This window comes from Botryllus schlosseri, chromosome 11 (genome assembly GCF_051294905.1).
Source record: "Botryllus schlosseri isolate E-star chromosome 11, Bs_hap1, whole genome shotgun sequence".
In the NCBI taxonomy this organism is placed as follows: Eukaryota; Metazoa; Chordata; class Ascidiacea; order Stolidobranchia; family Styelidae; genus Botryllus; species Botryllus schlosseri.
In genome coordinates this window covers 23,914,591-23,941,502 of record NC_137246.1, presented here as the reverse complement: position 1 = coordinate 23,941,502, position 26,912 = coordinate 23,914,591, and the positions used below count along the sequence as shown (strand labels likewise).

The following is a 26,912-nucleotide window of genomic DNA, read 5'->3' as shown; positions in this document are numbered from 1 at the left end:
TAGTGATTGAGAAATATACAATGGATTTATCTAAATTGTAACAGTCCCGTCAGTTAGATATGCCTCAGGCTCAGGGATGTTTGTGGTGTGGATACGTTGCAATGAGTGCGATGCAGTGTCAGTTGAAACTGCTATTTTGACATGCAGTGTTGCTGTGAACCAAGGCAGAACATGTCACACATATCAAGCCTGCGGTGCAGCCATAGGAGGTCCCAACTGCCATATGCCAATTGGCCCCACGCGGTATATCTGCAACACGTCACTTCAGGTATGGCTTCTTAACCTATGATGTAATCGTTATGTCATATTTATTGCAAAGAAAACACTGCAGAGAAAATGCATTCCCACTTATCCATCTACTTCAATATTTCCTTTCGACACACTGTCTGCCTGCAATCAAAACAGTTCTTTGTGTTGGCTCTTCAACACTCTGAAATATGTAATCGGATTATTCCATTGCGCAAATTGAAGTCGACATAGCTATCGTATCTTGTATGCGCTCGACGGTGCCATTGTTTTAGCCGCACTAATTCGGGGATTTCGCGGTAACGCCCCCTAAAAACTCCGTAACGGTAGCCAAGTTTGCTTACTGTGGCATTATACCATGTCATGATCCATTCATAGGTCGGTGTCAAATTACGCCATTAACATTGGCTGTTATTTTCTACTGGAGGCTGAGTCATATCAGAGTTTGCATATAGTGTGCTTGTGCACTGTGCATTGAACAATTGTGATCTAGCTGCCGTATAAATAGCTATCGTTGATTGATAGAGCAGCAGCCATTCCCAGTTCCCACCCTTCACAGCTCGCGAGGGTTTACCGTAAACCTTGTTTGGGGTCTACTGACATCAACAAATTCTCTCGGCGTCACAGCATTGGATTGTATTGAAAGCTATATTCAAGTTCTGTACCACGAACTAGCTATTTAGAGTAAAAAAAGAACACACTGTCAGTTGATACTTAAGGTTGCAGATAGGATGTGACTAGATCAAAGCATACAGTGCATAAAGTCGTAAAGTCCGCTTCTTGCTTTCAATCGCGCCATAGTTTGAGAGCCGACCTAAACAGACCAGCAATGGGATTTGGCAATCAGCTAACTTTCCTTACGTCACGTGAGCAAGTGGGCTCAATTGTACCTTTTTGACGCAACAATTACTACATTTGTGGTTTTGTTTCGTGGGCTTGCTTCATCGGGAAACGAGGGCTATAATATACGGATCAATTAATTTAACACCGTTTTAGTCAGTTACGGGTGTCGATGTGTCGAATATGGTAACATTTAAAACCACTCCTTCGAATCTATCATAATACGTCCCGTATTCCATATATATTAACTTGCTTGTATCTAGCGCTATCAATTTCTTTCCGATTCGCAGACATTGTTTCAGTTGTATTCGCGTCGAAGTTGAACTAGAAAATTTTCAGCTTTTCCTATTAGATTAGAATTAGAATTAGAGCTACACATTGCCGAATGGACATTACCGAGAATGGTCATCACCGATAATGGACACCACCGAGAATTGACATTACCGAGAATGGCCAATGTCAAGAATATAGCTTACTGGGACGGACGTTGTCGAGAACTTTATACCTAAGCATCGATGCCGAATGTGGCAAAGCCGTGATGCACTCACACGATCTGAGTAACGAGCATATGCATAACACATCTACATTGCATATATTGTATTCTCGGTAATGTCCATTCTCGGTGGTGTCCATTATCGGTAATGTCCATTCTCGGTGGTGTCCATTATCGGTAATGGCGTTCTCGGTAATGGTTTTCTCGGTATTGACCGGACACCCGATTTTCCAATTGCCATCTATACACAAATAAGCTGGGCGATAGCCAAATCGATTCATACTTCCGAATACTAGCGATTCACACATTTTGAGTAGTTTGAATAGCCTATATAGCTGTAGATATCGAACCAGGTGAGAAGGTTACAGTGGTAGCAATATCTCATTGCGTACCGATTCGCTGAAAGATAAACCCTGCCTCGCGAAGACTCTTTCTAACCAAAACAATGCCGATATCTGTGTGGTTTTATCACATGGCTTAACTTGATTATGAAAGCTTTAGCAGTGCGTTCGGTCATTAGAAAGATCAACTTGCGTTTGAAAAAGTAGGTCGCCGTGTTGGTGAAAACGAGAGTCGTGTCTGGAGGTGCTGCGTAACTCAAACAACGAGAAGCCCGTACCCTTGTGTTCTCGAAATGAAGATTGACTCATTTCGATCCTTTATGTTTGAGTCGAGACATCAGATGCGGGACTTCAACATGTTACCGTCAATTCGCGCTGGTACACAATGGGGCAGTATAGTTTGATACACGACTATTAAAGTCTCGTAGTTTCGCGAGTGGCTAGTGAAGATATATTGGCATCAGGACTGTTAGTAGACTTCAGTTCTTTATCGGAAAGTTTTATATGGTTAAAATGTGTGAAACAGTCTTGCTACTTACGTGGGTTGAAAGCTTGAGATAGTAAAGGATAATCTTCGATTCGTATTGTCCGCAAATTCATATTATTATACAAATGAATAGTATATTGATATAGAAATAAACCTGAATATTTTCGGCTGAAACTCGTCAGTGGTTATTGTCAGCAAATAGTAGAGTCTTGGAAATAACATTGTATATCAACACTAGTTGCTGACGATTACCCCTAGCGAGTGTAAGCCGAAAATATTCGGGTATTTGAATACGAATATACTATTCAATTGTATATATTGAAGTTCTGTGCCTCCAAGAAGCTCTTCAAATTCCCGCAGGATTGCATGCGCTATATTTGTGTTCTAGTCGTTGGGATGATATCATTGTAACTGTTTCAATATCATGTGTATCACTTTTGTTGTTTGTCTGCGCAATTTCGACTTCTGTTTCCCGAAATAGACGAAAAATGGATGATTGCTGGTTGCCCGCCGAGATTTTCGCTCGAAAATGGTGCTCGAAACGCCGTAGGAGAATTCCATCGCGTTGTGATTATGTGGCACATACGACCTTCGGGTGCCGCGCTGTCCACTTTTGCCGGAATTATGCTGTACATAGGAGCGTTATTTTGAGGTAATTGAGAGGATAGTGTGTATATCTTGCCTCAATTCGACACCTTTGCTTGTGATGCGTAGCAGTGTAGTGAATTTACATATTGAGTTACCACAGCAGTATACGCACCGCACCTGTTAGCAAAGCAGCGAGACTGCGACAGTGATATTTCGTCGTGTAGTTTTCGGGTTCACATTACATCGCTAAATGATTAAATGATAGCAAACGAGAACGCGCCGGCATGTTCAGATTATTCTTTCTTCGACAATCGGGATTGTGACGTTGTCCAGTTCAGATCAGCTCAATATATTATTAATTTATTGGTTTCAAAGCACTACCACAATGCGATACAATGAAAAGACAGAAAAGAGTCGACCAGGCTTAGAATAGTCTTTCAATAAACACCTACCGGTACTTCAGGCGTAGAACAGGTCGGAATATATATGCTGATTCAATTATTATTGTTTCAATATGCTGCCGATATTCTCATTTGCGCGGTGTTTTTGCTGCTAAATTGTAATTTTCTATCATGAGATACATACTTATTACGGCTGATGTGTTTACGTTAACTATTGAATGTGGTAACTGTTTTTGTATGACACTAGAGAAGTGGATGACCCCGATTCAAAGTCACGGGTTGCAGCATTCGAACTGACTGTGGTCACTGGTCAATTGGTGATAGAATTTCATCGATCACAGAGGTCGTTACAAATATATATTTTCTATAATCGTAGTGCAGTAATGCCTACTATGCTTGCTATTTCAGTGGAGTAGTGCTAGTTGGCTAACACTACGTATCATCGTTACTAGGATGTAATGTGACTGTGTCTCACTAAATGAACCCGAAATGGGTTTTAGTTTGCAGGTCTCGTGTAGTGTTGGACTTCTACAGACGTAGTGTCACAAAATCGCGAATGGATTCCTACGAAATATACATATAGATACGCCTTGTGCGTAAGTTATGGCCGATATTTGTTGGCAAAGTCGTTTTCGAATTTGTCTCAACCGTTTCGACCTGCTTGACTCCAGCCGCGCAAATGTACCGATTATAGCTGGACGCTTACAAGAATTGTCGTATATTCAAGCAATTTTAGGATGAAATAACAGCGCCCTACGAACGCTTTAGGAAACTCTATCCGGCTATTATAAGAATTACGTCGCGTGTGATTCCGCATTATCAAGCGCAGATCGTAAGCGACACAATGGCAGAACGCGACCAATTACTAACGGATTTGACCCTTCGAATTATGAGTCGCGAAAACGCCGAATCCGGCCCGTTTCTCGCAGTTAAGTAAATAATCCAGGCCTTCGCGCCATGTTGTTTTAATTGTTATCGACCTATGAGTTCGCAGCCGACTCCTCTCTTCCCCGAGGCGATTTTTAAAGCAGATACGAACCAACCACTTCCCTCTTCAATTTCAAACGACAATATGATCGCCATCAGACAACGAAGACATGCACTTTTTTCCTAACGTTTCGAAGATTTAGCGGATAGCTTACGACTGCTTAGTTCGTTCTGACTACATAGTCTTACGAGGGACGTACCGGGAATGATGAGATTAGTGTATCCTCTGGTAAGCAGTGAATTTGACAGGCTTACTAGGAGTTTGCAAGTGTTTATTATAGCCTGCGAGTTTGTAGTAGTTATGAGTGCGGATCGATACAGATCTACTACGTCTCTGGAATTTCTCGTACGGGTTTCGCTAAAATAATAGTTTCGTTTTCACAATAAGCAGCCACCTATGAGTCTGTGTCTTAGCTTAATTTCTCGTAATTGACCGAGTTGACGTAACCGTCAGTGTGTTATTGTCACTGTGAACGACTGTCGGAAGATCAGAAATACGGAATACGGGATGAGGACGCTGAAGAAAGTCCGGAAGATTAGCCACGACAATTTTGTCGAGTCTTACGGAGTCGTGACGAGAAGCAAGAGCGTCGAAGGTATACGAAAATGCAATTACTTTAATTAGGCTACACTTAGATATATAGCGAAGGAACCTCCAGTAATGGTGATGATGATGTAACCGAATTATCATACCTTAACGGTGATATTCAACCGTTTCTAGGATGATACAAATTGAATATTTGTCCCAACTATGCAGATACGTTAATCCATATTTTATGATGTTTACATTACTCGGATTTATGACGAATGATAATTAGTAATACTCTTCCTAATCAGCTGTACACAGCACGCATGACTTGTTTCGATCCGACTTACTGCATTAGTAATTTATCACCTGATGATAATATATTATTCGTAGGTCGTGCAGGGCCTAAAAGTTCGGTGTCGCAGTCGTCCGAGATATTTGGAACTTTTCGACGCAGGAAAACCAGTTACAGCTCTGTTGACGAAGCTCTAAACCAGGTTGGTTCTATTGAATTATTTTGATGCATCCACAATTTAACAAGTCTTCCAGACGGGCGAGTTTTGATGTAGTATTTTGACTCAGTGACTGTAATATTATATTGTATGCATACATTGCATAGTGTATGAAGATTATATTGTACATTATACACAAGCGATGCCCTCATGTACTCAATTTATGATGCTCCAGCAATGATACTGCAGTAAATTAGGTTCGATTCGATAGCAACTTGTCAATCGATCGATGTGCTTTGTTAAAACTGTTGTGTTGCTGGTATGATGAGCTTGAAGTGAGTAAAATCTAGTGTGGAATTGGCAGTTGTGATAACGCAACATCTCAATGACAGGCAGCTTGAGACAAAGAAACGGAATACAACAATTTGAGTCTTGTTTTGTCGATGTGTTGATTATCAGATTTAATACCTGTCGAAAAGGGCGTTTCTCTGATCCTTTCTCGAAGATCATACCGTGAAGTAGTTTAGCTACAGTTTTTCTCGGCGTGAAGTATGATCTTATTTCTCGTGCCCAACAGGGGCCCAGACCGTGTAAAAAGGCCCTTGTGTTGGAGTATTGGGTCTTACGTGTAGATCAGTAAGTTGTGTGTTATTTTGCTCACAAATCCTGTGTGAGAAATGTCGTAGCGGTTCTCAACTCGTCGCCCCACCTTAGAGATTCCGAGAACTATGTACAATACGCAAACCGGTCTTCAACTCCTGGATAAACATGAATTGTAACAAGTTCTAATCCTGTATCCTACCAACAAGACCTTGCAGTCGAGGATTACCGCCTCTCCACGTGTATGGGTTCGCTTCTAACAGGATTAAATGCTGAGCAGGAACGCGACTATTTAGTTGAACCTCGCTGGAGTTTGATACTCAATGACATACTGTTGATTGTAAATATAAAATGATTTAATTGAATCGATAACGTGCTCTTCGTGCTGTACAATGCACGCTACGTATTCTAACCCGGTATACATCTGTATGAAATTATATCCTCGGTCGTAGGCTGTTTCGTAGCGCCGGATGCAGAACTCCTTATTATAACACACCATCTTTTCGGGTAGTTGTACTGGACAATGTATTGGCCTCTATCACGAATGTAATTACGCGCATGAAAAATTCACGTTTCGCGCGCGGCAAGGTTGATATTTAGTCGGAAATTGTACATGTATAGTACTCTATATTCGGATACATGTTAACCGCGATTATCGAGTCTCGTTTTGGCAGTAACTTAGTGTAGATCGAGTGTCCTTTGTCCCGCAAACGCAGGTGTTCGAGAATCGTTGACTCAGGCTTGTTGGCAATGTAAACATCCAATTTATTCGAAGAAAGATAATTTTCACTCATAACAGATTGGCTTTATGACCCACGTACCCGTAACCCCGATCAGGCCCGGACTAGATTACATGGGAATTTTTTGCGCACGATTGTAATAACTGTAATATACTGGTTCTGTATGGTCGCATGATTTTTGATCGGAACCAACAATGGGACTCATCTCATTCGGAGACTCAGCATGTCATCATGTAGTATGTCATGTCACAAAGTGCAATGAAATAGGTATGGTCGAAAAATACCAAATATTTGTTGTTATACATATTTGGTGATACGATTTTTGATATACAATGATTTTTCCGATTCTCTACCAGTCGCTGACGATTACCCCTGACGAGTGTCAGCTAAAAATATTCGGATTTTTCTCGATATGAATATACTATTCAATTGTATATTGAACTCTTGTACCTTCGAGAAGCTCATCAAACATTCTTTCATTTGATATAGAACCGGCATTATACTCCTTGTGGTCACATCAAGGTACACATTTGAACTTCTCACATTTATACTGTTGTAACCTCATAATGAGTGATATGAAACACGAAGAACTAGAATTTTAGTATATTCTCACATAGTATCACGTGTCGTAGAGAGTATTGTTGAGAAATCATGGATTGCCATTGACAAGATATCCAAGACTTGCTGGTTGTTCGTGCGCGTCTTATAGCCATTTGTATCGGAATCCACTCAGTTTGATGATGTCATGTCGTCGTAGCGCAAAAATTCCGCCACATTAAGATCGTGCGATTAGCGAAATATTCGCCAATATCGAGATTCGTGACCGAGGACCGATGAATCATTTGATATTTTCATCGTACGCTCCTCCGGGCTACGCTTGGCAATGATTGGATGTTATCTCGAGATTGACAGCGATTCCATCATTGGTCGTTAGGCCGCTGTGTATTTTTAACGCGAGAGAGGGCAAATGGTGTCTGCATATTGTGCGATAGTGATCAGATATTCAAACCGGCATTCACGTGAACTACCCTCGGAATAATACGCGGGAAGCGGACTTGGACAACTAGATAATTCTAGTTAACAATTAGACTAATTAGAGCGAAATGCCGTTAATCTAATTCTAATCTAATTTGGAAAAAAAACTGTAGCTATAATTCTAATTCTAGTCCAATTTTAGAAAAACGTCTATCTATAATTCTAATTCTAATCTTATTTGGGTCTAGTTTTTCAAGTCTAGCGCAAACCATAACGTATTTACGCACCGCACGCCGACTGAGGTCAAGGGTTCGCGTATCGCGAATGCTTCCAGAAGAATGAGGCTCGCTTCTTCGCCGAAACTTTAGGCACGCTTGTTAGGTGCGCCTTTTCTCGCCCGAGTCTACCTAATGTATATATGAGGTACGCTAAAACGATACGATGTAGAATCCCACAAAAGTGTGAAAACAATGATTGAATTGAACTGTGGCCTGTATTTCACCAGCGCAGCTTCTCAGTTCGTTCCAACATGTACAAGCACTAATTGGAATGTCACTTGTGTGTCAAATGCGATCGCGCGAGCATAAAGTACGGTATAAATCACAGCGCGCGACAACAGCGTTTTGTATCAGGCCGGTTGGTAGAACAGGAGTAATGTTATTTCCAAAGTTGACACGTTTGTGACGTGTTGGTACGCGACAATCGTTGTTCGGGATCGTAAATCTGTCTTGTATGTGACCTGCAGCGACGGAGAGGCAGTTTTATTAGTACTAGTGCCTATAGTACAACGTGAAGTGGGTGCCAAGTGCGGGGTGAACTTGGAAAGTGCACGCATCTCGTGGCGGCGATTAAACGGCTTTTGAAGTAATATATTTATCTCCACTCATTTATCAATATTAGGATCTTGTTTCCACTCTAGTGATGTCGTTCTCTGTCCATTGTGACGTGGAGAACAATCGATTTTCGCCTTGGCAGCGAAAAGATATGAAATGAATTATTATTCGACCTAATGGCCTGTAGAAACATGACTCTCGAACGCGATAGCGCGACTCCAATGCTTATAATGAGTCACCTATTTTTAAAGTGTAATTTCTAGCTGCCTCTGGTATATTTCTGATGTAAAAGTTGTTTTGTGATACTGACAGTAATACTAAAATTGACGTAACGATGCTGTTCGACGTGTCGTAGACCAATTTGATTGTCGTCACAAGAAATACACACTTTGCTGAATCAATGCTGGAAATTCGGTACTGGAAACCTATAACGCTGAATCTACGTACATGACTCCACATTGACCTTTTAAACTATCTGTGATGTCACAAACATCGAAATGTAAAATTACAACACCATCGATATGTGTCCTGGTTGAACTCCAGTCGGTTGAAGTGTATTGTAAGTTGCGCGGATGTGCGTAAATGACAGATAATTTATGTGTTTTAATAGGTATAGGAAGTCTTATAAAGCCAAAGTTCATCAAGCGCAATCTGGATTATCGCATATTGTGTTCTGATGAATCAGGTGAATTCTCTAAAATGAATGACCAATATTGATTTGTTTCTGCTACTGCAATACGTCGTATGTAAAGGATTGAAACTGGTCTAGGCCTGCGTTTCATGCCGTCTCTGCTGTTGGATATCGGCATTATGAGTTGATCGCATGGTGTTTAAGTTCAAACTTCGTTCATCTAATGTTAGATATAAGTCGTCGAAATTAGGCTATTGGCTATTCGTTTTTGAGTATTTGTCGTCTTGGGTCAAACCGTTTCTTTGCATATTAGTTCCGTTCTAAGTGTGCTCAATTTTCATTAAACAAATGACATGTGCGCGTTGCAGTCAGCGTGAGAAGACATCAATAACTTGATATTTTTCTTGAGCCGATATCGGACGATGTAGATAGAATTATGATCGTGGTAGGCTTTAATATTAATAAGTTTGTAAATTTTGTAATAGATAAAGTTATTACTTTTTAAGTGGACGTTGAATAAGACGTGAAAGCTACCAAGATTATAATTCTATCAATAAATTAGTCATCTGAAATATGTTAGGTTTTCGCAGTGACGACTCAAGTTTCGTTCATGATGTATAGGCTATTATACGTTGATCTGAAATTTGCGGAATCTTGAGGCATCAGTATCCTACCGGCCATTAACACCATTGGAATTGAGTGTCGCAGTGTCCGTATACTAGTGATGAATTCCATTGCGTACTTGTTAGCTCAATTAGTTTAAAAAGGACGGCTGAGTATTTCGTTTTCGCCTTCAACTTCAAACTATGCCCCGTTGAGAATTTAGACTTTTTGAAAAAATTGATATCGTGCGTGTAGCGTACTTATTCCGTTCTTCAAAAAAAAACGCGCTTCTGTAATATCTAGGGGCTATTGCTATTATTTTATGACCTAAAAATCGACAAAAATGCTTTAAATATTGAAAAGAGTGACATTCTTTTACATCAAGAACTTTTCTTTACACGAATTTGACTTATGGCGAACTCGAGTAGATGAGTTACGCAATGTTGTACGAAAATTCGAAATTTATTGACAATACGCCGTCTACGACAGTATAAAGTAGGCTGAAAGGTTTAAAATGTAAGATGAAAAGTTCGCACACACAAAGAAAATTGAGATTGCAAAAAAAATTGGACTTAGTAAATTTTGTTAAGTTTGTAAACTTTGACAAAATTTCGACTTTTTTCTACATGTCAAAAAATAATCGCCCTAGCCATGACACAATAATATGTTTTAGAATTCTGATACTGATGCGGTATCGGCATTTCAGAATTATAATCATTCCGAAACAAGCCTACTATCTGTAAAGATGTGTACCGCGCGTTGCGTCATCGTATTTTGGCGTGCGTCCGTGTGTACGGCCCCGAGGCCGCTGCATATTTCCGCCTAGAGTAATCATAATCTTTGAAATCCACGATTAATACGTGACTCCATCTCCGGAGGTGAAATTGATTTCAGACGCGCTACAGGTCTGACGAGGCACGGCCTTTTGTCATACGTCCGGATGCGTGCCGGGGTATCTGCGCGGTCATCTCCAGCCGTGAGAATTGAGAGGATAGCTGTTTTTCAACCCGCGTACACTCATAGTTTAATTTATTTATTCGCAGAGGTTGTGCTCTCTTGCTCATTAGATTTGTTTGGAATCAAATTATATCCCCCGTGAAATTTACACACTCTCGCCCGGTACTTTCGTAAACAAACGTTTTGTGTTTTGCTTTCAGGGCGATAATAGCAAGTCCGTCGATTACAACGATAACTGCGATGTCAACAACGTCGGCGACAGCGGCCGCATAATGGAAATATCATCTCCTCAACTTGTCACCTCTGGGGACGATGGGAATTTGCTTGCTTCCCAAGGTAAATATACATGCGTGGTCTGCATTGATGAACCTGGATTTGGACTTGGATTTGGACTTTGAAATAACTTATTTGATGCCTGTAGGAGTATTTAACGTAAATATATCTTTCGGTATTCAAAAATACGTATTTGATGTATACAGGAGTATTCAACGTAAATATATACAACGGTGTTTTATAAACAATACAATCGCGCCTTCCTTGTAATCATGTCTAATGCCATTTTCAACGACAGCGTATTGTTTAATCAGGCAAACTGCACTTTCAAGTGCAAAACCTTATCGTCACGCCTAATCCAATGGGTGAAAAAGAGTCTAACACACCAATTCTTATAGAGATATATAAAATATATCCTGGGTGGGTTGTGTTATTTCGTGTGCCAACCTAAGAAGGTGCAAAAGGTGGTACACATGAATACACCCCTGACATATGTCTGTATAAGTATGGGTGTATTGACTCGTTTTCACCCATCAGAATGGGGTTGAAATAAAATTTGGTACGAGTATGTGCGATAGCCTTATCGGTATCCTACACTACATGGTGGAAATCTGGTAATTAAACCTATTTTTGATACAACTGATTTACAGTGTGGGTATGTTTTCATGCGAATTCACGAAATGGATTTAGGACTTGCGTTTGCTAACTTTAAACACGTTGATCACGGGGATATAGCCTGCTGTTGTGTGGACTAGACGTGGACATCGTGATGCTGTGCTGCATTGGCTGTAGTGAGACGGTCATTATAGCGAGTGAGCAATTCTGACCATTCGGTATTCACCGGGTGAACGGGTGATTGATGGTCCGGGCAAGTCACGAAACGACCTGATCCATTAGTTCCATCAGGGACGCCTATCTTTTTGTAGCTGAAGCAATAGCCTTTGGTTCAAATTGTATCATTGCAGAGCAGACCCGCCGCTTGATATTATCAAAAGCGTTTCTTGTTTGTCCGTAGGGCTTGTCAAAAGCGAATATGCGAGCTGTTCGATTATATATCGGTATTAGACATGATGACGTCACAACAGTATCAATGATGTGTACAGTTCAACTTCAACTATGTATTTTTGTGCAACCACAAAGAATATGATGGCAGTGTTCCGTCACATGAAAGATAATTGGCATATTTTCGACCATGCCTAGTTCAACCTGTTGGTTGATCATGACTTCTCAAATACGTCATATCTTTGTGCCACTTGTTGAGTATGCTACGATACGACCTATCGAGGTTTACAGCCTTCCGTAGTGGAAAATACTATCGAACTATATGACAGTATACAAGGGACTGTTACGCAAATGCTTAATTCTTCGCTCCTTAAGATTTATGCAAATTCCACTTCCGAAAGTAGTGATCGCGTCCGATTAGAACGCCGACCGCGATGGAATGCGCAATCTTCCCTGTATCGGCCGTAGAATCTCAATGATATGGTAGTATTTTATCTTTCCGATCGGAATTACTGCACAAACCATTCTATCTGAATCCGGGCTTACATGTTTGCTAGCTAAACTTTCCCGACGGCGTAATAAACAGGTGCTCAAATGACGTTTAAGCTCCAAAGAAAGGACTTCGTATGTCACAATATTGACGCACCGGACTTTTACAGTCGTAAATGTGCTTCCATATGATTTGTATTGCGTGTTGGGTAGGCAGAATTAGGGTGTCTTAGTGAGCGAACAGCCGCCGTGCTACTGTCGATATTCAGAGACTTTACTTGCTCTAATGGTCAGGGAAGGAGTCGGACTTGGTTCTTTCAGGGTAAGATGACGACACACACACACACACACACAGTGAGAGAGAAAGAGTGCAATGTCTAGTGTCGATTTTTGTACGGGTACTCCTGTCTTATGCATGTGCATTGTGCAATCGTGCCTGTTTGTGTAGTGCAGGAAGTATATGTATAACATTGTACGGTCCTTGGCACTAAAAAGTTAAGTTATCTACGAGATAATGGTTTCTTTCGTATTCTCCACAGCGGAAGCCTTGAATCGTCGATTACTGGTGTCGCGGCATACGAAAATGTAGCAAAAAGCCACGCGTATTAGTGGAAATGACATATCCGTGATGTCTCTATCCACCCACAACATTGGCACTAAGTAACACTTGAACTGTCCATCAAAACCGATAACGGCCCCATGATTTTGGACGACGAAACCACTCCCGTTCAAACTTGTACTGATGTTCGTGTCAAAAGCCGATCCAATAAAATGAATGGTTTGCTTCGGATTTGAATCAAGTTTAGTTGTGTTTTAGTTAGTTAGTTAGTTGCAGATATTTAAAGGTAGTTAGCTCTAGTTCTAGTTTTAATTCTAGAAATGTGAGTAGTTCTAGTTCTAATTGCGCATTTTGAAAAGTCAGTAGTTTGCTCAAGTCTGATTGTGTTGCTTCGCTCTGAATTATAATCGCCTATCTGTAATGACGACGTAGCCGTTGTGTAATATAATAGTGTTAGACGCCACATTAATAGGTTTTTACCTATCTGACTATTCCAGCTCAGCACGAGGTAGGATACAAAGGTCCGTCTAATCGGCGTTTACGACGCTTTTCTTTGAAGAAGTTCCCGTCCACGGGAGATATCCACAAAGCGTCCAAGAAAACAGACCGAGAAGGTTAGTAAATCACGCGTTTGAAACAAACCGCTTAAATCCAGCTGCACCTTGGCGAAAGTGGGCAAATTCCGCTTGAGCAGTACAATCGGTAGACTACTCCGCAAAAGAATAGAAGTACAGTACGTTGTTGCGCTTATAATCGCAGCCCTTCTCTGTGTAACAGCCGCCGACTACAGCCTAGCCGCCGAAGCGCCCGCTCGGATCACGTCCTGGCACTCGCAGTTTACGTTCAACAAGAAGATCAAAGGTAGCACGGCGGCTTTGCGGTCGAAGAGTCCGAGCAGGACTTTGTTTCAAGTTCCAGCGTTGAGTATGACCAGCGCCTCGCAGAGTGGATATATGGACAGGCGGAATCGGAAGAAAAAATGGGAAAAGTGGGTTGTGTGGTTGCTAGTGGGGATGCAGTGTATCTGTTACGCTTATTATCATGGTTTTAATGCGAGTGTTATAAGTGACGTCACGATTTACCGTGACAAGCAATGGGGATCAGTAGGGCGCTTTTTTAACTAAAAAACGGAAGATTTTGACCTAAAGAATCAAAATTTTGACATTTTTTTACCCTGAAAAACCTAATTTTGGACAAAATTTTGCCCTCGTGATTCTATGGTGATACGGTTGTTGATTTACAATGTTCTTTCCAATCCTCTTATTATGTCCCTGTTACGACACGTTGGAACGTAATTTTTTTTTATCCGTGCCGAAAATATATTGCCACGCCATTCGATTCTGTCGTCCACGTACGCAGTACAGAGCCGTGAGTTATAATTTTGTTGTCGGCGTGATAATGATGTACCTCAAATTCATACCGTTATCTATTTAACTTCTCTTAGCTTCTCTGCTTGAAGTTTTCTATTGCGGGAAAACGCAGGCGCATTGCGCAATCTCCAATGACGTAATGCTGGAAACAAGCCGTGTACACAAGATCTCTACTAGGACTAATGGCACATACCAAGGCATTCCTATGCCGATACCGCGCGCAGCTACACTCGAAATTCTTTGGGGTTCGCCGAGCGTGAAAACGCGAATTCAAATTCCCTTCGTGCCAAGAGTTGGATAATTTTTAGCTTTTCCAAGTTATATTAGGATTGCAATTATAGCTATACGCGGTTTTGCACCGGATTTCATTGGAATTAGAACTAGTTAAATGAAAAGTATATTCACATTGGAACTAATTGTCGTGTTTGGTGATGCGATTGTTGATATACAATGTCATTTTCAATTCTCTGCTGTTTGCTGACGATTACCCCTGACGATTGTCAGCCGAAAATATTCGGGTTTGTGTCATCGTGAATTTACTATTCGATTGTATATTGAAGTTCTGTACCTCCGAGAAGCTTGTCAATTTGAATTAGCAAAAACGTGGAAATATGACTTGATTCTGAAATACGACAATAATCAATTTCAGTTCGTAGCAAATCAGAACGCATTGTCATGAGCATGAGACTGGCAAATGCCTGTACACTAGGGCTCTTCAAAAATGACTTTTTTCTCCAATCGTACTGGCTACTTGATAAAATTGTTAGGTTACCTAATTTAAGCCTACACACAAAATTGGGTTCAATTCCAGCCAGTAACCGCTTTGCTACCGGAGAAGAAAGTTTCTATTTATTATATAAATATAAATAATGAAAAATTTGAAAATTTTCTGCTCACCCCATGAAAGTGTTAGGCTGTCTATGGAAACGATGCTCACCAAATTTGGTTCAATTCCAACCAGTGGAAGCGGAGTTATTGCCGTCGAAAAATTTTGATTTTAATAAAATAGTATTTACGGTGACCGATTCTTTGTTTATTTATGATAGTTGTGCTCACCGTAAATACTATTTTATTAAAATCAAAATTTTTCGACGGCAATAACTCCGCTTCCGCTGGTTGGAATTGAACCAAATTTGGTGAGGATCGTTTCTATAGACTGCCTAACACTTTCAAGGGGTGAACAAAAAATTTAAAAAAAAATTATCATTTATTTTTATATAATAAATAGAAACTTTCTTCTCCGGTAGCAAAGCGGTTACTGGCTGGAATTGAACCAAATTTTGTGTGTAGGCTTAAATTAGGTTACCTAACAATTTTATCCAGTAGCCAGTACGATTTGAGAAAAAAGTCATTTTTGAAGAGCCCTACTGTACACCAAGCTCGTTTCGTTTCGTACTATACAGCTATCCTGTAGCGTTTTCAGGACCACCGATTTTCAGCCTCTTTTTAGACGCGGAACGGACCAGTGCCGCTATTCACAAGTATTTGCCCACTCGTGATCTCCATAAGCTACCGGTGTGATTAGGCCCACCGCGTCGGTGGCGCGTTTTAAGATTGCGTAATACCTTGCTTGTTTACGGTCACAACAAAACACTTTGTAGCTGGACGTGATGTTTGAGAGTGGCCGGCGTGTAGTTCAACCGGGTTTGGCGGTTGGGTTTCGCGTTAATGATGGTAGCGTTGAAGAAATATGGCTCTCGGTAAACATAACTTACGCTTCTACCGTTTGGACGGTTGACGCGTAATTGCTCACACTTTGTTGTTGACTGCTCATCACTGTGAGTAGCTCGAATAGCAAGCATTTGGTGATTGACTCAAGTGCTGTCGCGAGTGGGTTCTACGTGAATATTGTTGGCCTTGGCACTCATACACAGACGGCCAAAGTGTTCATAACTTGTATCCGAGTAAAAGTGGGCTTGTGATAAGTAGAAGGGCTCCGTTACTGGCCACCTGCGGTCATTTCAATCGCACGGGTGACCCAATGCGTATTGGAAATATTTTGGTGGTAAATTATAGTTATATCAGTATATACCACACTGCAGACCCGGACACATATAACATTTTCATCTTTTCCGAATAAGATTATAATTAGAATTGCGGCTACACAGTTTTTTCCTAAATTAGACTAGAATTCGAATTATAGCTACACACTTTTTTGCCGAATTAGGCTAGAATTGGAATTTCAGGTATACACAGTATTTCTCTATACTTGAATTAGAATTATTGAATTCAAAAAATATGAATTCAGTTAATATCAAATCCTAGTTCTTTGAGAATGGCAAATATCTTTAAAGCGTTCTTGTCTCGTTCTAATTTCTTTAATTAGGCAACTTAAAAAATCGTGTTGTCTAAGTCAGGTCTGAGCAGTAGTTCATCATTTTCCCTTTATTGCGTACAGGCTATTTGCGAGATTTATTCAGGACAGGAACACAGAGGTTAGCGGTCCACACCCGAGAATCACACGCTTGTGTCGTTGCACGCGAAGTCACAATTGAATCATTACGTCTCGCAATGTCGTAAGATTTCTCCGTATAAATGTGTACCACTGGCTGTGTCAGCGATGATCAATAAAGTCGCCGTTGGTTTTACTGTGAACTGCGCAGTGTAAATACGATAAACGAAATACGGGGAATGTGTGATTATAGTCGTCGATGGTAAATTCAACACATTATCTAGCCGTGAAATTACCCACGCTATCGCGAAACGAATAACTTCTAATGCTCATAGTTATTACGCATGGAACGATACCGATCGAAATAGGTAGGATGCGGCGCAGCGGAGTCATTACACCCCGCTTTGCCGTTACGTAACCAAATTAGATTTTAAGACACGGTTAATACAGTCAATTCAACCGGAAAATTAGCAACAAAGAAATCGGATACTTCAATAAATTGTCCAAGTCATATGTCGCGTACGAAACTCTCAAGTCGCGCGTTGATATCAAATGGTCGTGATCCGCGCGGATATGGAACGCTTTTGCGCGTAATCCAATAGTCGCGGGAACATATTTTGCATGTTCTCAAGGATTTCGGCGTCCGTTACATTCCATATCGATGACTATCACACGTTTCGGCCATAAACCGCGATTTTGATTTGCCCAAACACGGCACTCGCCCGGGGAAACGTTTCCAAAAGGCAAAGCCGGTCTTTAACGCGTTCGAAATTGTTACGCGCAGATTTCACGGCTCTTTACAAGACTCCGGAACGATATAATTTACGAGCTCCGCGCCGCGCCATCGCTCAATTACGGCCATCGATGAAAAAACCACGGTGTCGGCCAGAGCCAACCATGCATCAATACTTTGGTTTTGAGTTATCGCGGCGCCAGCTACCATTTACACAACGCATTTGCGCCGTGAGATGTCGTCTCCAATCACCATCCGTCAACGTCAGTTACGACGTGGTCGCCAATGTTGTTTACGTAGAGTGCTAACTGCGCCTAACACAGCATTCGTGAAGCATAAAGTAAATCTAGCCCATACTATCACAGATTCGACAACTATATAATTCTATTTGCAATGAACCCGAATATTTTCGGCTGACACTCGTCAGGGGTAATCGTCAGCAACTAGTAGAGAAATGGAAAGAACATTGTATATCAACAATCGTATCACAAAATATGACGTCACCAGCATGAAATTTCGTGCATTAGAGAGCGTTCAATGTACTATTTTTAGGTGGTACACGAACACCTTTTGTTGACAGAGTTTTGGTCGGTGTATTTTGATAAAAGTCGACTCCAAGGCACACAAATGGACTTGTGAACGGCCTATTTTGATAAAAGTCGACTTTTATCAAAATACATTGAACGCTCTCTCATTCACGAAATTTCATGCTGGTGACGCCATATTTTGTGATACGATTGTTGATATACAATGTTCTTTCCATTTCTCTACTAGTTGCTGACGATTACCCCTGACGAGTGTCAGCCGAAAATATTCGGGTTCATTTCAATATGAATATACTATTCAATTGTATATTGAAGTTCTGTACCTCCAAGAAGGTCTTCAATTCTATTTGCCTAATTATACTGATTAGTGTGAACTGCCAGTAGTCTGATTCTAATCTAATTTGTGAAATGTTTCTTTGCTGTCATTTTATTTCCAATCTAATTTATGGCTCTCATGAAAACGTTGCAGGAGACCTGTGTAGTGGGAAACGAGCCAACCGATCCACCGATCAAGGATAATCCCAGAATTATCAAATAAAAACTGAAATAATCCCACATCTACAGCTTGGAATTGAGTCAAATTTGTTTTGCATCGTTTTTGAAGACAGCGCAACAATTTCACGGGGTTGGAAGGGAAATATGAAAGAAAGATTTTTTTGCATTTTTGGGCAAATTCAAAACTTTCAAACTGTACGAAACCCGCGAATATTGGTTGGAATGAATTCAAATTTGGTGTGCGTCGTTTTTCAAGGCAACCTAACGATTCAATCACGTAGCCAGCAAGATTCGGGAAAAAGGGATATTTTTGAACAGCCCTGTGTACGTACAATGTACAATACATTTGCAATTCTCGTGCTTATGATAATGAACTGAGATTTGAGATGAACCGAACTTAGTATCTGCTGTATTTCTTTTGGGTTTTCAGCAGTTGTAATTATAATGAAATTTAGTCAAGAATTTTCTATTGTTGTCTAACTCTGAACAGACGCGAATTTCCTTCGAAACCAGTTTGCGTACGAGCAACAAAAAGAATCGTCGCAATCGCGGAGTTTTTCCGATTTTCCTGAAATATTTGAGTGCTCAGTAATCGGTCTGTGATCTCATGCGGTCCGCGATAAAAAGAAGGCTAATTTTCGCAAGTGGTTAATTGAGTTGTTGTTGCATGCCGCCGACTCAAAGAGTCCCGATGTGTCGCGCGATATGGTTGTTTACTTCATTTTTACCAACTCACATACTCGCCTGGAGGGACACTTGAGTTCGGCTGGCTTCTGTAGCGCCGTGTTTAGTCCGAGCTGTTTTGACAGGCGTTTCGCCCAGACCTGCTCAAACTATGCCGGATCTCCGAAACGCGCAACTAGAACTACACACTTTCCAAAATAGGCATCTAGAATTAGAACTAGAACTACTCAAAACACTGTAGCTCGTTGACAGTGTGCTAACTAGGTTGGTAGTTCGCACGTGTAAAAGTCTAGTTTCGCATTTTAACGATTGCCCGTTTGTTCTTTCTAGACTCTGGTGCGTTCTGCACGATTCCTGTCTGTTTTGCTACCACTCTCCGCAGTCCGAGTTCACGCAAGACGCCGTGGTGCTGCGAGGATACGTGGTGTCGGCCGATATCTCTGACGTGCAGCGGGCCAAGTTCACTTTCAAACTGGAAAAGAAGGTAGCTACAATGTGTATGTTGCAGGCGTATTAGGTATGATTGCGATGATGCGACCCGCATATAGCGGTATTCCCATTTAGGTATTTGGTCAAATTCTTGGCCTCTGGGAAGCACGCTTTTCCGATAAGAGACATGGACCTGGTGTGTCCTACTTAGTGAGTTTCGGTCACGGTGAATTAGGGACCAGAAGCTCATCCAAATACAGCGTCATATCCATCCGCCATATCTATATCTGACCCACTGTTCAAGTGCTGCACGGGTTTTAAAATGCCTAAATTGAAAGCTGCCATTTGAATATTATATTTATATTGAAATAAACCCGAAAATTGTCTGCTGACACTCATCAGGGGTAATCATCAGCAAGTAGTTGAGAATTGGAAATAGCATATACTTTATACTACATACTAGTTGCTGACGATTACCCCTGACAAGTGTCAGCAGACAATATTCGGGTTTATTTCAATATGAACAATCTTTTCAATTGTATATTGAAGCTCTGTACCTCCGAGGAGCTCTTCAAAGTTCATATTTATGAATGGTTATTTTATTTATACACCTCCATTCCATGGTTCTTTACCGAGCACATGTGAAACCTGGCATAATTGGTCCCACAAACTGATTTAACACAATCGTCCTCAATATGAAGTTTTGAGTTTACGAGTGGAATGCCATCTCCAGCAATAGCCCTAAAATGCCGACTCCACACGCCGCACTAACGCATAACGCATAGCAGCACTGCAAAGACATTGTCAGCGAAAACATTGACAATTTCACATTGTGTCCAAAATCACTTCCTGACTTCTAATCTCATCATGCATTCTGTCTCGAATATTTACAAGCTGCACTACACGTCCGGATTGAGATATTAAACACGCATTCCTGCGGCTTGCATTGAGAAATTGCGTTCCAAGAAAAACTTATATTCCATGAACCCGAATTCTTGTGTACCATCAGCGGTAACGATGATTAACGGGCACGTCGCGGCCCTCGTTGAAAATAATACATGAAATATTCGCCAACGTGCGAAATTACGCAAAGGTTTCGCATCGTAACATGTAACATGCGAGCGTACTTTGTCATCACCAGCTATCTGATTTCTGATTGTACCAGCACGCGTTATTTACGCCTCTACAATGTAAATACATGGGTGGAGAATAAATTCGTTTACCAAATTTTCACCGTAGCTTATAGTTATAGTGTTCAAATCACGCTATCTGCATTTTCTGGTAACAGATTGCGCTTTCACATCAATTCTGATGGGTTAAAACTATAGCCAAACACGCCTATCCTTATGGAAATATTCCCAGGGTTCGAGTGGCTTCTGTTTAGTATGTCACCTTTTTACGTCTCATTGCGGTCGCACGCGAAAACACAATCCAAAACACCCCTGAGATATTATATCTTCATAAGAATCGGCAAACATATTCATATTGAAATAAACACGAATAATATCGGCCAATAATCGTTTACGGTAATCGTCAAGAACCGTGTAGAGAATTAACTAGAGTACATTGTTCATTTCAATTCTTTATTAATTGCTGACGATTAACCCTGACGAGTGTCAGTCGAAAACGTCATGGTTTATTTCGGTATGAATATATTATTCGATTGTATATTGAAGTTATGTACCTCAAAAGTCTCTCTAAATAAGAATTGACGTATTTGAGTCGTTTTCACGCATTAGAATCGGCGTGAAAGTAAAATTCTGTACAAGAAAGAGCATAGATTATAGAATGTAGACGTGGAATGGCAACGACCGATTTTGCAGCTTCGTTCCGCTTCGCTGAAGCTTTACTCAGACTTATTTTACGGCAGCAACTGTATGATTTATGGCAGTCCAAAAGTTGTCTTCCAGAGCGCAGAATTAACTGAATCTGGTATTGATCGAAAGCTACTGTCGCACTGATTCCGAAAATATCAATCAAAATACGGTCAGGCTCCGTACTTGATGAAAAATGACCCCCAACATGTAAAATTTCCATTGTTCAGAACAATCGGATGACCGCAAAACAATGACCATAACAATGACCCATTGCAGCTCTTCGATTGTTCGGACAATGCCGATAATTCAGACTCGGAGGGCGAATTCTAAGTGGTTCAGTGCCTGATTATAATTTCATTTACATTTTCGGAGTCAGTGTGACAGTAGGTTTCGATCAATACCAGATTCAGTTAATTCTGCGCTCTGGAAGACAACTTTTGGACTGCCATAAATCATACAGTTGCTGCCGTAAAATAAGTCTGAGTAAAGCTTCAGCGAAGCGGAACGAAGCTGCAAAATCGGTCGTTGCCATTCCACGTTTACATTCTATAATTATACCAAATTTTCACTCTACGCTGTGGCGAAAACCCGCGAAATATAAGATTCTACAACGTATCGGGAGCATGATTATTAATGTATCTTCATCTTCCAGAGTCACCCCACGTACCATTTCCGCTGCGACAATCACAAGACCTTCATGCAGTGGATATGCATGATCAAAAAGGAATCGAGCTCGACTCCGACACAGGCGAGGTAAGGTTTCACCGCAAAAATCCCCCGCTTATTTTACCAGGCATTGTCGAATCTGTCATCTCCATCATAATATCTTTGTTTGACGCTGTCAAGAATGCCGGGCGGTATGCGGCAAATGTGGCCACAAAAAACGTTTTTAAGACTCATAATAATCGGCTTTGATGAGCGACGAGTGTGTGTGTTGTGGGGTTTCGTTCCGATGGTACGAATGATCTTTGTGTGGGTAAGGTGTTTGAGGGGTGACTCATGTAGTTCCGACGCGCTCCGCTGCGTTTGTGACTCGACAATTTCAAACAAAAACTGCTAGTTTGCGCGGCTTATTATACCAGAGATATTTCAATATTGGATAGCAAACAGGCTTGTTTGACAGTCGGATTATAGTGACACGATACTGAACTTTATGGGTTTTGGAGATTGTAGCGTGCTCTGCGTGGTTCTGCTACAGGCCTGTGTGTTTCTAAAGTCTCCGTTTCATCATATCATGGTTCTAAACCAGTGATTACCAACCGTGGCTCCAAGGTAGCGTTCTTGCGGCTCTGATTAACCTTTAAATATGCCATAAAAATAAAATTGCTTGTTGCAATGAATAGTAGTAGTCAATTTCTGTATATGAATGCTAAAATGAGGGATATTAGTTATGACTAAAGCCGTCCAAGGCCGCTCCTGACAACCGGGAAAGATAACTCTTGCAGAATGGCGTCAAACGCATGAATACCCGTTAGACAAGGATATATATCGAGTTCTGCTGGTCATAGACTTTTATATAATGTCTCTGTGAAGTGTAAATGTCGACACAATTTTACTAACATCAAAATAACGGCTCATAGTTGAGTATAAATTGCAATAAGTCCAATATTACTCAGCGTATAATTCCTCGCACACTTGTGCATTAAGTGCTGGAATGTATAATAAGCTATCCCATAACGACATAATAGTATGTTGTAGTAAAGATATGCATTTTCAGTTTATTTCAATGTATAGCACTCGCCAATTTGCGTCTATCAATGCTTAAGTAACCGATTAGAATCTATAGAAGTCTATGTGCATTGTGCATGCTTTTGAATTAGCTGGATGGTGAGATCCAGAGGTAAGCTGACTGCCTTTAAATTTTCGTTAGAAGTAGCCTTCTCGAATGTTTTCATGCGGCTCCATACGTACTCTGATGTTTGAAATGCGGCTCCGATATCCAAAAAGGTTGGAAACCACTTCTAAACCGCTACTATAACCCGCGGAATACTTACCCTAATATACAAGCCTTCGATCAACCCGAACTTTTAGCCCAAACACAAACAAAAAATCTACTTGAAGAGCATGTTGTAGGTACAGAATATCAATGTGCAATTGAAAAATATATTCACATTGAAACAAACCCGAATATTTTCGGCTGACACTCGTCAGGGGAAATCGTCAGCAACTAGTAGAGAATTGGATAGAACAATGTATGATGTATATCAAAAATCGTGTCACCGCAACATATCACGTTACACATCTAATGCATCAATAATATTGTTAAAAGAACAAAACCATTAAAACATGATTATAACGCTTCAAATCAATGTGTCTTTTTCTATATGAGTCGTGTGTGTGTGACTTGATCTCCAGCGAACCCTGGGGTTCCCGGGAACCCGGTTGAGAACCACTATTCCAAACAAGGTAGTCCATCGTAATCTTATGCATTTGCGATTGGTAGGCTAATTAGCCTGCTATTCAGGAAATGTGCCGTGCATTCCCAGTATATTCTGTGGTCGAATTAAACTTCTCAGTAGTGCAATCTAGGAATGCCGTGTTTGTCTTTGATTGCAGCCTTCCAATTCATAATTCCTACGCGCACGGGACGTGAATAGAATGTTGTTTTAACTGAAATCGAATCGGTTATCAACTGAGGAAGGCCGTGTCCGCGAATGAACACGCCCCTTGTACTGTTTTACCGCGTAGCGAGGGTTAAACCGGGGCGCGCGTTGTTGAAACAGCGATTTACGGTGCGACAAATTAATACGGTGTCACCGCGGTCGCGGTTCGAATATTGTCAATAATAATTATTGACTCGCGCGCGTGAATTCGCTGATATATAGTACAGTCGCCGGGTGTCGGCGGTAATCCTGCACATCTGGCATTGGTTGGTACAGCTTTTGGGCGAAGTGTTGGCATAAGATTGCGCGGAGTGTCGCGCAGTGCGCGCGACACTTGGTATAGTGTCAACAAGGGCTTTTGCTCTGCGCTGAATATTCTATTCGCTTGTTTCCGAGTGTGATGTAAACGGCCAAGTGCGAAAGTGTCACCCTCAACCTTAATTTGATCAAAATTGGACACATCAAAATCCCCATGTATAAATTTTTGACATCTTATCCGCTTGAGCGATCATAAAAATAGCAATTTTTGAACTGTCATATCTCCGGTTCTAGTTTACCGATTTTGATCAAATTTGGTTTTTTGAGACCAGAAATAAAAGTTTCGTAAGCATAGCAATTTTCATGAAAATCCGAGATGGTGGGTTACATGGGTTTTCCTAGTTACTATGTTTTCTCAAGTGGTTATTATTTTAGGATAATTCTGCTTGTATTTCAGTTTTTAGACAACATCAGGCCTAAAATACGTACTTGTAAATCACTGCTTGTTACTTATGTAACGAATTACTTCTACTTTTTCGGATTTCTCAAATATATTTTGCCTACCGGTCATGAACCCTTTTCCATTGAGGCCATGAACTTTTTTCAGGGGCCATGAAGAAATATTAAAAATGATAATTTTTACAATTTATGATCTCTATGTCTACTCCACTATAGTTGCATACACGATACACCGGTCATTAATTAAAATGATGTTTTTTTATTCAATTTTTACGAATTTACGACTTCAGTCCTACTTCTTTGATCACCAAGGATGATTAGCTCGAACATCTCTGTCTACTAGTACACGGGGTAACCTGTCGTTTCTTACAGCGACAGCGATATTCTGATGAATTCCGTGAAGAATTCTTCGCAAACGCCCTCGCAACTGTCGTCCACCGCCAGCACTCCCAACCAGACCATCTCGCCGGCGTACTCGCAGCAGTCTCTGTCTCGGAGGAATACGGCTGAAGTAAGCATTTTCCGTTGATATTGCTGATATTATGTTCAGTCGCAATGGTTTCAGTGTTTTTTGGTGTTGTTTGTAGTATTCATGGTGTTTTTCGGCTACAATGGTCATTTACACCAGGTTTATATTCCTTTTGATGTTTCCGCATCTGCCGACTTATAGCAAGGCGCACTGCTAGCCTTTTTATGATCATCAATTGCCACGATTCGAGTCGCGTAGTGGTAGAAGATTTTGCGAATACTTATACTGAAATTATACTTCCTTTTCCGGTAAGACTTAACGTATTATCAAGGGTAATTATAGTTTCGATGCTGTTTACCCAACGCGGAAGCCTTGAAACATCGGTTCGTCGTATCACAGTACCCAAATTATTTACAGTAGAGATACATATGTTAGTAGAAATGACATTTCTGCGAAGTTGTGATCAACCCAGAGAATGAACTAAGTATAATAGAGAACTATCAAACAGGAAAGGGGCATTTTTTTCGATCCAAAGCCTATAAACATACAGTCAAAATCCAGTTAACGAGCTTATCAGGACTTAGCCTTGCAAAAAATTCGATATAATCGTGTATAGCGCGCGTAATATCAAAAACACTGCAGCAAGTTTCTTGTTTTGAAATTTCACGGGGCTGCAAGCTAAAAAGGTCGAGAACCACTGCCATATATCATCACCCCGACTCCACGGTTATTCGCTGTCATACATCAGCTCGCGGAAACAAACCCTTTTCAGCCTGTCACAATACATCAGTGTCATCGGCGCAAGCGCAAAGTTAACGTTGTTTGTAAAGGCAAGTGCGTTTCGCAGTATCGGTTACGTTGAGTTGCTCGCGATTAGGGCTGGGCACAATGATTCGAGTACTCGAATCTGAATCGAGTATTAATTTTAATGATTCGAGTCGAGTAGTAAAAGACGATTTTTTCGAGTACTGAAATTATTCGCTTCTCGCCACTGAAAGTTAATTTATCAATGAGAATTACAGTTTTGATACTACTTTTCATTGTTAAAGCGTTGAAACCTTGATTAGCCATATCGTAGCATGCGAAACATCTCGTAAAAAGCTATGAAGGCTGCTGGACGTAGCACATTTCCGAAATCATGATTATCCAACAACATTGTCATCAAGTGGAATGAATTCGGTATGGTCGAAAAAATACCTGAGTATCATTTATGAGAAGGATAACAGGCATTATATTCTTTGTGGTGGCGTAAAAGATACATATTTGCACTTTGACGTATCGTATTATGGTATGACGTCATAATGAGTGATACTCGATTACTCGACTCGACTCGAAGCATATTACGTGATTCAGAATCGAATCACTCAAGTACTCGATTTTGCCCAGCCCTACTCGCGATCAAAGGAGCTGGAAGACTGCAGAATTTGACCGGGCCGCGCTGGGTCTGGTTACGATTACGTAATGTAATCTTTCGAAAGCAGTGTCGTAGCGGCGTGGGAATTTATGTGATTGCGCTTGATTGATGAATCGCTTGCTTATTTACATGAAACAAACGAAAGATAACAGCGATGGTCTTTGATACGCTACCGTGAGATAGATCGTTAAATAGGTGAATGCAGCGGTTTCGTCTGACCA

General features: G+C 40.9%; 1 protein-coding gene across 1 annotated transcript in view; it reads left to right on the top strand.

Moving 5' to 3' along the window:
- Positions 1 to 2,579: 2,579 nt before the first annotated feature.
- Positions 2,580 to 26,912, top strand: part of LOC145449409 (uncharacterized) — a 30,930-nt gene continuing 6,597 nt past the window's right edge. Inside the window, exons 1-8 of the mRNA XM_080327764.1 lie at positions 2,580 to 4,979; positions 5,303 to 5,406; positions 10,901 to 11,036; positions 13,521 to 13,637; positions 13,801 to 14,011; positions 19,573 to 19,726; positions 22,141 to 22,241; positions 25,181 to 25,319. Coding sequence (XP_080183890.1) covers positions 4,892 to 4,979; positions 5,303 to 5,406; positions 10,901 to 11,036; positions 13,521 to 13,637; positions 13,801 to 14,011; positions 19,573 to 19,726; positions 22,141 to 22,241; positions 25,181 to 25,319 — 1,050 coding nt within the window. The 5' untranslated portion in view covers positions 2,580 to 4,891. The remainder of the gene's footprint in view (positions 4,980 to 5,302; positions 5,407 to 10,900; positions 11,037 to 13,520; positions 13,638 to 13,800; positions 14,012 to 19,572; positions 19,727 to 22,140; positions 22,242 to 25,180; positions 25,320 to 26,912) is intronic.